At 37.2% G+C, this 18,127-nt stretch overlaps 1 protein-coding gene across 8 annotated transcripts in view; it reads right to left on the bottom strand.

Moving 5' to 3' along the window:
• Positions 1-18,127, bottom strand: part of MYOM1 (myomesin 1) — a 79,771-nt gene that overhangs the window by 51,045 nt on the left and 10,599 nt on the right. For all 8 annotated transcript variants that reach the window (XM_086891302.1, XM_023919922.2, XM_023919928.2 and 5 more), the window contains 8 exons: positions 16,451-16,588; positions 12,121-12,331; positions 9,921-10,078; positions 6,161-6,253; positions 5,180-5,268; positions 4,975-5,034; positions 3,452-3,616; positions 2,709-2,870 (listed from right to left, as the gene is read on the bottom strand). In XM_086891302.1, coding sequence (XP_086747428.1) covers positions 2,709-2,870; positions 3,452-3,616; positions 4,975-5,034; positions 5,180-5,268; positions 6,161-6,253; positions 9,921-10,078; positions 12,121-12,331; positions 16,451-16,588 — 1,076 coding nt within the window. The remainder of the gene's footprint in view (positions 1-2,708; positions 2,871-3,451; positions 3,617-4,974; positions 5,035-5,179; positions 5,269-6,160; positions 6,254-9,920; positions 10,079-12,120; positions 12,332-16,450; positions 16,589-18,127) is intronic.

Below are 18,127 nucleotides of genomic sequence, written 5' to 3' on the forward strand. Positions count from 1 at the left end.
GGCAGCCAGGCAACAGTTGAATAAAAAGTATTCACCCACTGGATATAACAATACTGAATTAAATATCTCCACTCATTGTTCTTCGTTGTTTGGTTTTGGTTGGCTGTGAACTGCAAAGGTATCAAAACCTTTTGAAGTTTAATTATATTACACATACATTATCACTGTGAAAATAAGGATAAGCATTTTTTTTTTCAAGTGTTTACCATAAATCTGGGACTGTTGGTGTCAAAGGGCCTTGACTCCTGCATCAGCTTCTGGACATGTCTTATCTAGAGCTTTGAAAAATTGTGCTGGGCACTGGGGAATTTTTACTGTTTACAAAGACTCTGATTTGTGAGATGGTGCGATTTTCATGTAGAGAAAAATAACCTTTGCAGGAAGATTCTGTGAAAGACTTTCAAGTAAGAGATATTGTTTCTCTGCAGAATAGCATCAATTTGTACAATTGTGAGCTACCTCAAAAGAAGACCTGAATATAATATAATATATATACCTGAATAAAAAAAATATTAATAAATACTATTCATACATTCTATACAAAACTGAATTTTCAGAAAGAACTAATGTTTCAAGGCATTACAGGTTTTTGCTTTATAATATACAGTATTCCTTATTTTTCATGATTTTGACTTTCATGAAAAAAATGACTTCTTAGAGTATTTAATATGCTTCATCAAGTAAAACATTATTCTTTCTAAAAAAAAAATAAATCCCAGCCACACTTGACACTCTTATAGGCAGAGTAACATCACACAGAGCTTTTGAAGCTGCCCCAAAGTTGCTGAGTCCAGGTTCTAATTACAGGTAACTTGATGCATTTTTAAAAATGGTAACATACAGAGTAAACCATCCAGTTAACATCACAGAATAGTAAGAACATTTATAATAATAACAATATGTTTTCAGTGATCTCTTTATGAAAGGTTTTAATTGCCCATATTTTCCACTTGACAGAACATGAGACAATGGTTTCTTTCCAAGACAGACTGGGAAACAGCTGGGAGAACCAGCATTGCTGATCAGCCTCTAGGAGGCTAGGATTTCATCCCTGATGGCTTGCTGGCAAATGATGATCTGTAGCCATGGCAGAGGCATCACACATGCTCTCAAAGCCAGTCTGAAGGATAACATTATGAGCCTCCCTTTCATTGATACACTGATTTCTGTGTGTGATACAAAAAAACCCACAACTGCTCCAGCTTAAATACCAGAGCTGACATTTAAAGCAAATTTGGCTACAGTTTAGGAGTGATGCGAATACAGCAGCCAACCAAGATTTTGGTGACCATTTAAATAGGAATGTAGAATAAAATTAATGTGATTAGAATTTAGTAAACACACACAGTGTGTTTGTGTGTGTAGGAAGATACTCTACTGAAAGGGGTGGTGGTTTCAGTCAGGTCATACCTGTGTTGCCAGAAGATGTAATAGGATTGAGGGTGGTAATTTATTTATATGGAAGCACAATATAAAACAAATAAAGGAAGACAAATCCTATTTCTTGACACAGAATCTCATTTCAATAGGCTCTTTCTTCAGGTGTTGAAAACGTCTGCTTCAGTTTTATTTTCTGGGCAGGTTGTTATCTCACACAGTTCTGCTGAACTTGGCAAGAAAGAGCTGTTCTGGGCATGGTCTCAGAGCCAAGAATCTCCAGAGCCTTTTGAATTAGCATTACACACTTCAGCTGCTTTTAGAAGCTGGGACAGATATAGAATCAGCACACAACTGGATAGCAATGGCTCCTTTTAAAGAAATAATTCTCAATGGATATTCAATAAGGTTTTTGGTGGCACAAGCAAAGAACATTCACAAAAATTACATTTTAATTCCACTCTTCACTGCATTACTTCAGAGAATCAAATGGTGCTTGAGATTGGCAGGCAGCTCCAAATGTTGCCTAGTTTAGTCCCTGGCTCAAAGCAGAGTCAGCCAGAGCCTTTCCTCATATGAAAGATGCTCCAAGCTGTAAATCACCTTCAGATCCCTTCTGTGGCCTCTCCTCAGTGAGCCCATGTCTCTTTTGTGTGGGGGATCCCTAGAATGGATCTAGCATTCTAGATGAGTCCCACCAGTGCTGAAGGCAAGGATCACCACCTCAGTCTTCTGGCAACGCTTTTCCTAAAGCAGCCTGGGGTGCCACTGTCTTTGTGACAAGGGCACGTGTTCACCTTGACCCACCAGGATCCTTCCTGCAAAGCAGCTCTCCAGACAAACACTAGCCTATTCTGATGCATGAGATTATGCTTTTCCAGGTGCAGATCTTCGCACTTTCCATCCCACTGTATTTTTTCCTGCAGTGTGCATTAAACAGAATCCCTCAAATTGTGCAGAAAATCTTGACAAAAATAGTGCAGTTTAGCAGTTTAGCAGTGGGATGGTTACAAAAAAGCATTTGTAACTTATTATGTGCATTTTTCCTCCTTATGACTGATGTTCAGCACTCTGAACATAATACCCTAAATTTCCTCCTCAGAATGTCAATGGAGTTTAGAGGTCTTCAGGCACAAGATGCCAAAGCCTGACACATGCACGTATTTTTTCCAGAGATAATGACTGGAGTGTGCATTGCTAGGCTCTATTAATAGAAAATTATTGTTCTATTGCTATGGGGGGCTGGGGGAAGTGGGGGGAGCACCTCAAATACCTGAGACTGATTATCCCTTAGCTCTGTAGTGAGTTTTGTGCACAAGACAGTACCCCACCTCGAACAAAGACATAACCGCTGTACTCCTCATAGTACTCTCCCATCGCCACTCGCAGCGTGTAAAGACCTTCATCTTCCTTGTTTGCATGAGTCAGCGTCAAAGAAGCTCGCTCCCCGCTCCACTGCATCTGGACCCATTTGGATGGTGTAATAAGAACACCTGGGAATTAGAGAATTTCATTGTAAGAACCAGCAGGAGCTACTGAGAAATAGATTCTGAATATGGAAAATATACTGGAGTAGATTGGAATTACAAAAGAGGCCACTCTTACTAGACAACATTCTGTCTTCAAAAAGAGTCATAAATAACATCTAATTCTGCTCTTATGACAGCTTTGATTTCAAAGCATTACTTCAGAAAGCAATATTTTTTTATCAGCTGTTACAGAACAATGGGCAACTACTTGAAAATATCTTGGCATATAAATAAATAAATAAATAATAAAAGCTATATGAGCTCTATAAATGCCACATAGATGTTGTCTCTGATAAAAATGCTTCTAGTTTAGAATATTTTTTATGAAATAAAAAATCTCTAGAAGACATTTTCACAGTGCTTTGTAAATTTCCTGTGGTTTCACATCAAAATACTCAATTATGAAACAATTTTAGTTGAAAAAGAGAATTTTATCATTAGAAACCCTGAGAAAGTGACGACCAAATCATAACGTTGACATCAGCTGAAATAAGTAAAGATTCACATGAAAGAAGTTTATATTTCTTCTTGTCAAACATTCTCACCATTCCTGTACCACTCAATGTCTGGTTTGAAGCGCTTGATATCAGGATTGATGACAACAGTGCAGCCAAGACTCATTGTTTCACCTTCTCTCCCAAAGGCTACATCAAACTTGTCAACAAAGGTGATTTCAAACCTGGAAGCATAGCCATGGGGGGTAACAGCAACTGTATAAGAGAAAAAAAAACTGGTTTTCTTTCCTTCTGTGACAAGGGTGGGAAGAAAAAGTACTCAGTGATTATGAACACAGTCCTAGGTAAAGTTCAGCTATAAATAAGAACAATGTGTATATGAGGTCATCATCTTCAGAGGTAATTGCAGTGCTGGATAATCCAAGTCCTTTCTATTGCAGAGAACTGACTATTTCTTCATTCATACAACTCTAGTTCTTACAGATAGTTCATTTTAGCAGGGAGAAGCTGCTGCAGAATTTAATTTCAGAATTTTCAAAATTTTTAATCTAGTGTTTTAACATAAGGTTTGTTTTATGACTTAAAAAGACTTCTATTTGTGATTAATTATTTGCTCAGGTCATGCTGATCTTTAGCTTATATGGTTCTTCTCTTTTCCCATTTTAACTCCTTGCTCTTTCTCAGAGCAATCATTTGTCCACGTTGCCTTTGTTTTTGTTAGCTAATAAGCCTTTGTGGGGGCTACTATTAATATAAAATGGTAGCCTGTTTTTATTTTTGTTCCTGAATTTATCTTTTCAAATGCTGTGTGTCCCAATTGGTGCAGTTTTCCAGACAGAATATCCTAAGTGCCTTTAACCTGTACTGTCGATCCATGGCAGAGGGGCTTCCACGTTTGTTTTGAAAACAGCTCAGCTGATAAAAACTAAGGTCACGCTTTACATTTACTCAACTAGCCTGTACTGATAACTTTCCCTCTTGCTGTGATCAACGAAGATATGCAAATCATGATCTTTCTTTCCTATAAAGAAGTGATAGATCACAAATTTTATCGGCAATATATGGAAGTCTCACCTGTCAAACACTTCATGGGGTGGACTGTTTTATCATCATGGAAGCATGGATACCGTATTGTTACAATGTGGGGTCCTCAGGTAAAACAGACTACAATTTTTACCTTGATAGATCCCAAAATAATGTCATTGTGTTCTGGATATTTAATATTTTCTATGCATTTTCTGTGCATTTTCACAGCTTATGGAACCACAAAAGCAGCGGACAACAATTCAATCACCTACTCTTTGTAGGCCCATACTTCCCCATGCCATGTTTTACATATTGCAAAAGAGGAAGTGTTTCTCTCTTTGGCAGATTCTATTTCAGTGTGAAGTGCAATATTAACAGGATGTTTCTTATATAAGCCAACAGACCTAGAAGGCAATGCCATTTCCCCCCGCTAGTGAGGCTAACACCATCCGAAATTGTAGAGCTCCACACCCTCGTAAATCAGACCTACTTCTTATTAAAATAATGTTACTAAATATTCTGCTTAGTCATGTGTCATGATGTCACAACTATAAATGGAATTGTCAAAGAAACATATTGTAACTTACATGGAGAGAGGGAAAGATTTCTAGCATGCAAAAGACTTGCGTCAATTTCTCCTTTGTACCCTACACAGAAAAGGACAAAATGTGTCACCATCACCAAAAGGTAAAGTCTCTGTGAGCCACAAAACCAAAATTGGTAATGTGCATCTTAAAAAAAAAAAAAAACAAACAGCAACAAAAACCTTGAAGGAAATATTTTGCAACCTACTCTTTACCACGAGGGAAGCATAAACCGAAACTTCTCCTTTAACATTCATAGCAGAGGCATGATACTGGGCAGTGTCGTCAAATTCACATCTGAAATCATAGAAATGATTAGGCAGAGCACCCATTTACTCCCTGGCATAGCTTCTCTGGTGTTTTAGATTAAGAAAACCCTCAGAAATCTGGGTAAAATCCATAAAGTAAAAAGCCTGGGAGACAGACATGCTGGACACTGGACAGATTGTAGCCATTAGATTTTTCTCAATGTTAAATCCCAGTGTTTGAAATGAATGCCTCTTTTCAAATATCATTTACAGATTTGAAATTAGGAATACAGAATAACTAGTAAAAACCATCACTAATTTACTGTCTCTATGAAGAGATGCCTAACATGGAACTTGTAGAAATGGTAGATTTCATAAAATATTTTCAAAGGGCATGTGTCAGTATATAAATTGTCAAATCCAGGTTGCTGTTGATTAGGTCTTATGTTTTCAATGCTTTTAATGCAAAGCCAATGTAGAAATTTCCCACTTGGAAGATGAGTACTGTTAAAGATCTTTCTTGTATATAAGTGAGAACATCTTGGTTCTGTTCCTGATTTCAGTAAGAATTGTGAACTTTGCTATATTTGAAAAACAGTTTGCTCACATATTTTTACATGTTTAATTGTACTCATCAAGCAAATAGATAGAAAAAGGAATCATAGATGTCCCACTTTTCTGACTCGGACATAAATGGAATATCAAGAGAAATAATCCAGATAAATAATTCAGGTAAATTGCATGTCCTCTACTGAGGTAAACCAGAACTGCTTCAATGTTTAGAAGACAGCATTCACCACAGTTGATACCTCTGATATTATCTGACTTGATATCTCCTGCAAGATAACATATCCCAAGAGATATGTTCACATTTTGCAGGTCTTATTATATACCTACAGTTCAGCTTAAGCTGTTTGTTAAATTATTTAATATTTCCTTACTCAGTTATCTCCAGGGAGTGCAGCCCATATCGACTTTGAATGATATACTTGCCAGGGTGAGCCTGTACATCAATGGGCACGTTGTTTTTGTACCTATGGAAAAGCAAAGAAGCAGTATGTCACAAAGAGAAATCATTCTATACTTTAAAAGGTCAAGTGCTTGATATTTGAAGTAGAATATCAGCTTCTGCATGTTTCTCCTAGATAAACTGTAGTCTAACTTCCTGGGAAGACATTACAGGTCTCTGAAAGTGTAACCTTTCTCTCTCTCTCTTTGGCCTGCCCCAGGTAGATTTTATTCTCAAATTAAAGAAGAAAATAGTCTTGAGTGGGATGAAAATCAGTTCGTATTACCACAAACTTCATGTTACTACTTGTAAAAGAAAGGAGGAGTCACATGAGCAACATCTCAGAGTTGTAAACAGCAAATAAAAATTTTGTAGACTCCTTACTTACTAGCTATCATAAACATATTGTTTGGTTTGCATATTTGACCTACTTTTAAAACCTTCATATGCACAAAAAATGCCAGGCAGAAGGTTAACTTTTTTGTTTACTTGCAACTTAACAGGATTAGACTGGCATACACTATGAGTGTTTTTCTGGCACAGGTAGGAAAGGTTTACTGTTCAAAATTCCAAAATATGTAAAAGTACATAAGTACATAATTTGAAGGAACGAATGAATCGGTGAGCTGTTACTGCTAATTTCAGAATTTATACAAACAGCTTGAGACTCTCATAGTGGAAGAACAGTGGTGCATGATAAATAATTACTCTTCAATTGTTGTGTAAAACGTTGCTCATTCTGGACAATACATGGTGTAATCAAGTAAATGTTTGAGTGAATCCTGTCTTAAGCAGGCATTGGAAATATGGATAAAACTGGCAATAGAAGTCTAATAAATAAATTGCACTCTGAATTGTATTCAGTACATTTGGCATTGATTTGAGGTCCATAAAAAGAAATGTTTTCTAAGAGAATGTCCTACTTTGCATAACTTTCCCTGTTCTTCATAAGATGTGTATATATATATATATATATATATATGTAAGTGTGTGTGTGTGTAAAGAACGTGAAATGATAAAGGATGACAGAAAAAAGTATCTTCTCTTTTACTCTGATGTAGCTGAAATAAATCTTTCTTTTCCCAACAGATAACCAAAGAAATTTGCTTCTTCATTTCAGATTTTATATTTTAAATCTTTTTCTGTCAGGAAAGAGAACTGGTCTGGTGTCAGAGGCTTGCCTCTCTTCACCAAACAAATCAGTAATTAACAATTTTATTTTCACCAAGAATATTATCTGTTGAATATATCTCAAGATGAAGCTATATCCACAATAAATCTGAAAACTGTCTTTCAGCACCATCAGCATTTTAAAGAATAATACATAAAAATAATAAAGAATATTTCCCTGACTACAAATATTTGGGCATAGTAATACACTGAGAGTTTTCCAAGGGCTTAAGTGAGTAAGGACTATAAACCCTAATGCTTTTTATCCTCATCTTCCTCTCAGCAAAATGTCCCTGAAAAGGGACTCAGTGCAAGAACAGTACTCTCTGTTCTGCACATCAATCATTTACAGAGATGCCTGACCTCATTACTCTATTATCCTGCCTTAGGCAAAGAATAATACATGAGTCCAGCAAGAGTAATATATTCACCACTCTTCACCCAGTCTGTGAGCTGGTGCCCCCAGACTGAACTGCCTGGGAACATCAGGGCATCTCTACATTACATCTAATGTCTCAAATATTTTAGAAAATAGAATAATCCTATCAGTTCTTAATATTTTCCAGGGACTATGAAATTGTGTAAACAGGACTTAACTGCACAGTATCTTTAAATTTTCTCCAAAGGGCTGGGAAATTCTTGGATCCTATGGCAGCAAAGTTGTTTGGTAGCATGTGCTGTGCAAAAAGAAGCTTTTACTGGGTCATGCCAGCAGCAAGCAGACCTCCACTTCTTTCGTCATCATTATCAGGTTAGTAAAAAATAATTGATTCAATTTTTTTCTTATTTATATTCATCTACAGGAAGAATAGGACTCATGTTGGAAGGACCACTTGTTATTTCTGGAAATACAAATTCCAGAGCAGCCAAGTCATTAGCTAATGTGGGACTGCAACCTCCCACTGTCATTAGCCACTGATAGTTTATGCTTTCTGCTACTGGTTTCAAATGTCCTGGGTTTTCCATATGCTTTTTTTTTTTCCCCAGGGGAGTTAGAACAGCTGCATCAGACAGGTTTTCTTTAAAGAAAGTTAATAAAACTTTATAGTTTTTCAGGCACAGCATGAAAAAGTCTTCATTGCTTATACAAAGAATGACTGTTTGCAATACTCTACTGACATTTTGTAAGAAAGGCTGAATGAAAGGTGACAGATCCAGGTCAGCACTGCTCTATATCTTAGAGCAAAGACACCTGCTGAAAAGGATGTGATCTCATTTTTTTTTTTTCCATTAGTAGCCTGTGGCAAACTGAAATCCCTTTGGAACTCAGATGTACAGTAAAATGATGTATTAATTTCCACTGTCCACATTTAGCACTTACATGAAAGGCTGGTTCACAGTGAGAGCAAAGACAGACAGCTGAAGGCTCAGTTTAACCATGTCAGGTTTTGGGGATAAGGTGAATCTCAACCAAAATGAAAATGACCCAGCTCCTGAATTCTTGGGTAGGATTCAGGTTACAGAGCTGGACTGCAGCCATGAGCGTAGCTGACCATTGCTTATATCCAGCTGAGACCAGATCTGAAGGGTTTGCCTGGAACCCTCTCCAAGTGGAATGTGAACATGGGCACTTACAACCCTTGGGGGATGAGAAAACTGTGTCCATGCAGACACATGTCAGACAGCCATGTCTGGCTGTCAGAGTCCCAGGAGAGAGATCAGTGATTTTGTGGACTCAACTCCATCCTATTAATATACCTCTTGATAGCAATTCTTGACAAGCCCTGGGATTAAGGTTTTTAAGACCTAAATAAATGCAGAGTCCCTTAAGCAATTTAAGCAGCAAACTGCAATATATGATCATTACATAACATTATGATATAGTAGATGTTTCCCTCCCAACTCAGCATATTCTGTAATTCTGTAAAATTTTCCAATATTTCCAAAGCTTTCATCTTATTTGGATGATTCCAGATCTACCTGAAGTCACTGACTTCGAACACTGACAATGTGTCTGCTATGAACACATCATCATTACTGAGATTTCACAGCACCATCAAGGGACTTCTATTTCATGGGGATGCAGCTCTATAGCTGCTCAGCTGCCAAAAAGTTTGCTCTTGAACAAACCCTGCTTTAATGCTTCAGGGACATTAGTGTCATTTGTAGAACTGAACTCAACTATTTGGAAAACATAATCAAAGATAGTATGATAAATTAAACTGCTATTTTTCCTTAATCATTGATGGGAGGAATATATTTGAAATCTCTACCAAATAAAAAAAAAAGTCCATGTATTCCTAGTGCTGTTACACAAATATTTTAAATATAATTTTATTAATTAAATTACTATAAGAATTATATAATTATTTGTGGTGTTATTCTTATTACTTCATTTTAATTGCTCTTTTTCTGTACAATGTGACTTGAAAGGTGTTTGACAGGCCTGCCATCAGTACCTAATTTTTTTTATTTTTTTTTTTAATTTAACTTCAGTCTTTCCCGAAAAATGACCATATTTACTAAGATGACTTCAGATTCTGGTTAAGTGGTGACTTTTAGTGCCAGGGATACAAACTTACCATGTAACACGAGGTTCAGGCCAGCCAGCCACAGAACAATTAAATCTAACATTTTCCTTTTCCCAGATAGTGTGAGAACGGGGCTCAATGATAAACTCAGGAGCATGTAAGAGTTTATCTTGATTCAACTTTTTATGGAATGCCTGAGTCTCTTCTAGCTGGAAAAGAAACAATTTATTATACACCTGAAGTGCAAATTATTAATACCAAACCAAAAAACAAACAAGGAAAAAAAAAAAAAAGGGAAAAAAAAAGAAGAGAAGAGGGAATCCCCCCCTGAAATTTTTATTTAAACATCCAGACAGATATGGACATCACCTGGACACAGAAAACAAAGTTTTCATTTTCCATAAATTCTCCTTCTAAAGTAACTAGATTTGATTTTACAGGGCTTTTTCCCTCAAAACTATTATAAGTAAAATAATATTCCACATTTAATTACTTATTTATTACTTTAAATAGAGAGTGGAAGGTGAAATAGGCCAGAAACTCAGATGCCTTCTGTACTTGTGCTGTAAGGCAAGGCTCTCTATGCTGAGATCATCTCTGACAGAACTGCTTTCAAATCTTTCCTCCTGATAGGATGAAAACCCTCCCAAGGTAAGTGGTTCAACTCCTTGACTATCCACAGAGCTGGAAAAAAAACTCCTAGTATGGTATCAATCTTGCTTTCTGCAAACTAAATAATTTATTTTCTGCCCTAACTTTCAAATATATTTAGAATTACAAGTCTTTGTATTCAGATTATTAAAAGATGACTTTTATAGCCTGGGCAATACTAATTTTCCTTACAATGGTTTCTCAGTCCTGGACAGGTTCTATTTGTCTTCAACATTCATGAAACAGTGTCTGCTCATTATCATAGGCCAAACAGATTCCAACACAATTAAATAACTGCCCCTTATGTGTCACTGATAATACTCTAGATTGGTACTTGTATTTCTACAACTATCATTAAATTGACTGATGTTAAATTTGTGACCTTTTATAACTCTCAGATCCTGAAGTACTTCTACTTAGCCAGGTATTCCTCATTTACTTGATCTTTTCCTTCTGTGTGTAGTAATTTCCATTGGTTGTTATCAAATTTCACCCTCACTGTTTCTCAAGTGTTGAGACGAATTTGACTTTCTTTACCTGGTCTTTGAAAGTGTTTACACCCTTTCCTTACAACCTTATGTCATAAGGATATTCTATAAGCATACTGCCAATTCTTCTGCTCAAAAAAATAAATAATAAAATATAGTAATAGTATAGTATAGGATAGTATAGTAATATACATATTATATTAATAGAAAGAAAGTAATATATTTGCTAAATCAAACATATTTGCACCTACATGTCCTGCTGACCTGGTGACAACATATTTGTAACTATGCTCTGAGTGTTATTTTTTAGGACGTTGGACAATAATGCACACAATTAGCGATTCAGTTCCAGATTTTTGTAATTTACACCTAATTTACCCTAATTCTGTCCTAATTTATACCCAATGATTAAAACTCTGGGGTGAACACTTTGGACAAGCTTGTTTTCAGGCCATAAAAGTGCAGAAATTACCCATTCACCTACTTATGAGCAAGATATATACATGTACATCTATATCTATATCTATATCTATATCTATATCTATATCTATATCTATATCTATATCTATATCTATATCTATATCTAATCTATATCTAATCTATATCTATATCTATATCTATATCATCTATATATCTATATCTATATCTATGTACATATACATATACACATACATACACACACACACACACACATATATATATATATGTATTTATATATATAGACACCTTTATTCTTTGCCCAGCATCTGCCTCATCCACCAGGTGAAGGAAAGATGCTGCGCCATTTAAATAGGTGTGGCCATGACCAAAGAGACTTCCCTGGTCCCCTACTCTGTCCTTTTCTCTCAGCACAACAGAAGTGTTCCTGGTGCCTGCCTCGGGTGCAGTGCCTCTCTCCTTATCCATTTGATACCTAGATAATAAGACTTCTAAGTATTTCAAGAGATTTCCATTGAAAATACTTGGCTTTGTTACTACCATTCCTGTCATTGCCCATGGAGTAAATCAGGGCACTGGTGTGCTAGGCAGTTTAAAAACACCAAACAAAACAAACAAAAAAAAAAAAGACTAATTTTCTTTCCCAGCTTAAGTATTAATTTCTAATCTTTTACCGTTTTCTTCATGGCTACACGTTCAGCAGACTCCCGGATCGCAACTTTCCTTGATTTTTTTTCATGATGTTGCTCTTCAGAAGTTGTCTTGGCCACCTTGCTGACACTAACTCCTTCCCCTGTGGCAAAAAGGTTCCTCTTGGCAACATATGCAGCGCTTTCTTTAATCCTCTCTTCTTCGGTGTCTGTGATACCACTGATATTCACTGCTCTGAAAGAATTTTTTAAAAGCAGAATGCCATTGGAAAATGCTGAGAATATGTTCCATTTCTACTTGCTACTAAATTAGCCACTCCAGTGGCCAGCACTGTTCCGCTGCTACACTCTCATATGTATTCATAGCAGAAACATGGGAGGGATTCTGCAGAAAGAATGAGCATTTCACTGTCAAAAGTCATGGGCATTTTCAGGCCCTCTGCCTCTAAATATGCCATACACATGTTCAGAACATTATCCTTCTCTGTTTTTTTATCTCTGTCACAATAAAGATGAGTGCAAGGCATAACCACAGATCTTCAGGTATTAACTTACAGCTGCAGCGTTCGTAGCAACACTGCCAAAGGGGGAGTAGATGATTGTAGCTGTGAAACAATGTCCTCATTCATGATTTATAAACACCCCCCCACATAATTGTAGATAATAAAAAGATCTCTTCATTCATGGAAAATTCCATCCCATTGCTTCCAGGAAGATAACTACGGATTTTCTTGAAGCTTGCTCCCCAGGCTTTATTGAGAAGTGAGACACAAAGGGCTCTCAGTGGGTGCAATCCTGTTTCCACTCTCACATGTGGATGTACCTCTAAAGCCAAACTGTTCTGGCACTGTCAGGACATTACAGCTGCTGTAGTATTGCATATGCAATGAGAGTTCCTTGACTTGAGAAGAAGCATTAATATTGTCCTGCTGAATTTAGTCACTTTAAGGGAACATTAGCACACAGAGAACAAATTCTCTTTAAGTTCTCACTAAGTGCCATCTTGCAAGCACTATAGAAACGTCATCCCTGTTTCTAGAGTGCCTCTCTTTTATCATAAAACACTGCTACTTCTACAAAGCAAAAAAAAAATAAGGAAGATTTTTTTCTGTTTTCTTTAATATTGTCAATATTATGCATTCAATAGCACATCTCAATACTCAAAATTTATGAATTTAAGCTCGGAATTAAGTGTCCAGCCCCTTATCTATGAAGTCAATTCAGTGAGACACAAGACAGCCAAGCAGTGGAATGCACTGTAAACTTAATTACATTTAACAGCTGCTGAAAAGACTAAAAATCTTACTTAACAGCATAGAGCTTTGACCACCCTCAAACTCAACTTGTGTTTCAGCCTGCTTTAAGAGGATGATTCTTAAGAAATCAGTGGAATGATAGATTCCTTCCACTTAGGCACATCAGCTGTACCCACAAATATCACCTGAAGCTGCAGATATATGGAAGAGATTTTTAAAAACAATTTTGAAAAATCACTATAATTAATATGAATATAGCTATCTACAGTTCTGTTTTAAATGAATACATGGCATTTTTCCTCAAGGGGAAACTAATACTCTTTCCTCCTTAATTACAGCAGTTAAGATCTCAGCAACTTCACAGTATGGACTTGTTTCTCCAGGCATTAAGCATCTTTTGGGAGCTGATGAATACCCTCTGACTAAAATAGAACCCATCCTAGTCATCTTTAGCTGTAATCCCCAGATGCTTTTGATAAACAGTATTAAATATTTAGATTTTCTAATAATTTCTCCCTGTTATAATCTTCCCAGATCAAAGAGAAACATGTTCCCTGAAATGCTAAATGCACTAAACCAGCAAACCATACCATTTAAGAGTTGATTTTACAGTCAAGTCTCAAGGGTCTCAGTAGAGAATTGTTTTCAAACAGATACAACCAGATCCAACCCCAAATGGCAAAGGCAAAATATAGTTTTAAGGATATCTGCTAGCTACAGTCCTTTGGCATAGGCTTACTAGTGATTGTAAATAATTCCATGAGCTACATTCAGAAACTTCAGCAGTTATGGCATTACATCAAGCTCTGGGTGTTTTACTGTCTAAAATACTGTCTGGCTGTGCACAATCTTCTCTTGCAAGGATTAGCTCAGGTGTTTAAAAGGATCAGTTGCAAAGTGAATACTCTGAGCAAAATATTTTTTCTACAGCAGAACCTGAGGGTTCTGAAGTAGAACTAAAAAATGGAAATGGTGACACATTGCTGAAGGTCACCCAACAAACCCACAGAGATATGACCTTTATAAATAACTATTCCTTTTAACAGCTCTCTGCCCATGGGAAACAACACATCAATTTCACTGGGGAATTTGGGAATGACATATAGCATGCACATGGTTCAATGGGCTTCAGCTGTTATCTTTCAAACAAAAATAAATATCTGATGGGAATGTGGCATGCAACTTCCACAGTCTTGGCATGTGGTCATGAGCATGATGCCAACAGTGAAAAGCCTAAACCAGATACCATTTCATGCCATGTTGAGTTGAGCATTCAACAGTCATCGTATGTCCTTTTTAATTAATTTTTAAAAAATTATAAAAATAAATCATAAACAAAATGAAAACTTTTTGGATCATTTCAGTGGCAGAAAAGCACACACAACTTTCTGAATTGCCATAAGCAAAAAGTATGGTTAACACCAAAAATAGGGAAAAAAAAGAAAAGAAAAAAATAAAACCAGACCAAACCAAAAAAAAAACCCAACGATGTAAGAATCTGGCAGTACCTTTTAATGTAGGACCCCAAATAGAGGCCCAAAATACTTTACAGACACAAATAAATGAAGCTCCATATCATCACATTGAGTTAGATATTACTGTATGCATTAAAAAATAAAATAATTTAAATTATTTCTTAATATTTGTTAAGATGTTAACATGATGTGCTAAGATCACAGAGGCCTGTAAAAAGGCTAAGTACTAATCAGCACTTGTGTTTTTCAACTATTGCCCAATACTATAAATTTTACTTGTGTAGACTCAAGATACAATAAAAAGGGAGGATATTTGTGCTTGAGGGCATGGGAGACAGATGACGGTGAGCTGCAAATCTGCTACACAAATATAAACACTGGCTGAGATGCAAAAGTAGTGAGAAGCCTTGAGAATATGTTGTCTCAAGTTCTGCATGAGACTGTCACATTTTTATGTGTTTCTATCACAGAAGATACAGATGAAACTCCAAAGCAATTTTTAAAAGAGGCAGCAGTATGTTTCTTGATGTTGGTTGGATCAAAGAGCAGTGAAACCAACACAGGAATGTTGGCGTGAGAAAAAATTACTCTGAGATAGTGGGAGGGAGTTAATAAAAACCAAAACTACTGCTCTCATTACAAAAGCATCACAAATGCTCAGAAGGCCAGAGCAAAAACACCTCCACTGACAAGCTGGAACTAAGTTCACGTGAAACCACAAGTTTGGATATAAAGCAGAAGTGCATTGGGTGTTGATTAAGCAGTAGACAGAAAAGAACTGGCTTCCAGAAAAAACTTGGAAATGTCCCTTGAAAAATGACCTGCTGCAGAGGAAAGACAAGTTGAAGGGAGGTTTCTGTTCAACTGCAGGTGGGCAAGAAGTTTTTTCCTGGCCTCTAACCAGTGACCAGTTTTTTCCACTCCACCCCAGTCTGTATTAATCTGAGCAAGTGACTGTGCTGGAACTGCTGGAGACTCCTACTGAAATCACCATGCCATACCCCAGAAAGGGCAGGGGAGCCTCTTTGCTGATGTTGGCTCTGGCTTTCACATAAAGTTCACATTCAGCTTTACTGAGAACACTGCTGCAGTAAGATGTATTACATCAGTAGTAACCATGCAATAAATACCACCAACATGTGAGATCAGTACGAATCATTACAATGGATTTGAGAAAGCATTTGGTTTTATTCCAGGTTTTCCCTGTGCCAGGACAAGACATTAGCACTTTGTTTCACTGTTTCTATGTTTAATGCTTGGTAAGAGATATTTGATTACAGAACAAGTCTCCAAACCAAAAGAATAAGCTAAATAATTTGGACAACGTGCTTGTCAGGTTCCCAGTGGGGTTCTAATTATATTTTCATTTCATAGAAAGTGGCCCTGACAATGTGTTCAAAACAAAGTCCTGACACATAGGTTCATTTATCCTGGCTCTGGATGAACAATGTCCAATTTTCTGCCAGTCAGTTGGTTTCTCTTTGTCTTTTTATCACTCGTGTGAAGTGCAAACTATCACCATAAGATCCATAAGTGTAAAGACAGATTAATGGCTTTGTTATTTTATAATTTGCTAATAAAATGTCAGAAATAAGATACCAAACAAAATGAAAGTGAACATACCGTCCTGTGAATATGGGCACTGAGTAGTCTAAGGCTTCATTCTCTTTGTCTTCTGATATCAAACTCTGTTTTGCTCTCTTTGCTTTGGGACTCATCTTATAGGACTGATCTTCTATCATTAGGTTGGAATTTTTCAGTCTGAAATAAAAATTACATTGTTAAAATCAGGAAAAAAGCTGTTAAGAAGCACTCAAAAATACAATTAAAGTAATAAAAATTTTTGCTGCATTGTTTTGTAGTCAAGAATTTGAAATTTTTAATAGTCATAGTTTTGGAGATACTAAACACATAATTAGGTGTACTTTTAACAACCTCATCATTACAAACATACTGCTTATGCCCCTTGATATTAAATCTAAATAGAGTAAACAATATACCTGGCAGCAATGTACTTTTAATAGCTTTTGGTTTGGGACTTGGGAAGATCATTTAAGTTTCTCTACAGAAATTGTAGGGCACTGCATTGCTCAGAAACCAGTGTTGCCATTCCCACTGCTGTCCCACACTGCTCCAATGCATTGGAAGAGAAGAGTTGAGTGAAGTAGCACCATCTAAGATAGCACAGATAAATGGAGGATGACTGAAAAGGAGGAACAGCTTCCTCTCATCCTCACCAGCCTGGGGGGGGGGATTCTGAAGAACATGAATCATATTTAAGGAAATCATTTTAGGTTAATTTTTTTAATAGTTACAAATTGTGTAAACAAAGCTCAAAACACCTGGTCCTCCTTTGCTAAAGCAACACATCTCTAATTCCCATACCTATGGAATATGCTAATTATTTTTCAGCCTTTTATAAATCCCCAAAGTGTCTATTCACCTGTCTTGCAGCATCACCATAGAAAATCACACATGAGTCTGCTTCTGGTCTGGGGATTTGTCTACACAGTATGAGCTCCCTGCTTACATGTGCAGATACAGGAGCAGAATGATGGTTTCTCAGCAAGGCTTGTTAGCCCTGACATGTGCCTTTGTCAGGGATAACCTGCTTCCCACACCCTGGATTGCTTACACTGGTGTCTCTACACAGCACGCTGTACACATATATCAAAACCCATGCTAAGGCTGGGCCCCTGGGAATGTTACACATGCATAATGTAATATAATATTATATCCTTGGGCTAATGTTTTCCTTAGGCTGTATCCCTGCAAAAGTACCACCACCAACACACTTAGTTTCCAAAATACGTGCTAGTAATCTACCCACTGAGACTGTGTGTGAGATGACACAGGTCCACTTTCATTCTCCCATCTTTCCTTCTTTCATTTCTTTGTGTCCATCCCTTTTCCCAGGCTGCATTCTCTCCCTACCCAGTTCCTGTTAAATCAGTCTCCCAATCTCTGTCTCTCTTGCTGTTTTTCTTAATGTAATTCCTCTGTGCTCCCCAGGTGCCACCATCACCGAGCCTACAGCACTGCTGCCAAGAAATGCTCAGTGCAGGAGGTAAAAGCAACCACGCACTGCTTCTCCTTCCTTCCTCCTCTCCCTGTAACCTGGTTTCCATGCAAAAGAAGGCACAGCTGGTGATGGACTGTGGCACACACTGCAGGACTGGGGCCAAGGGTTTCCCACGTCAGGCAGCACTGGGTCAGCCAAGGCACAGACCACATCTACAGGAGAGAGATGCTGTGGGCTCTGGGGTTTGACACCAGGCACTGCCCAGGACAGCCAGGGAC

This window comes from Cyanistes caeruleus, chromosome 1 (genome assembly GCF_971803275.1).
Source record: "Cyanistes caeruleus chromosome 1, bCyaCae1.hap1.1, whole genome shotgun sequence".
NCBI lineage: Eukaryota > Metazoa > Chordata > Aves > Passeriformes > Paridae > Cyanistes > Cyanistes caeruleus.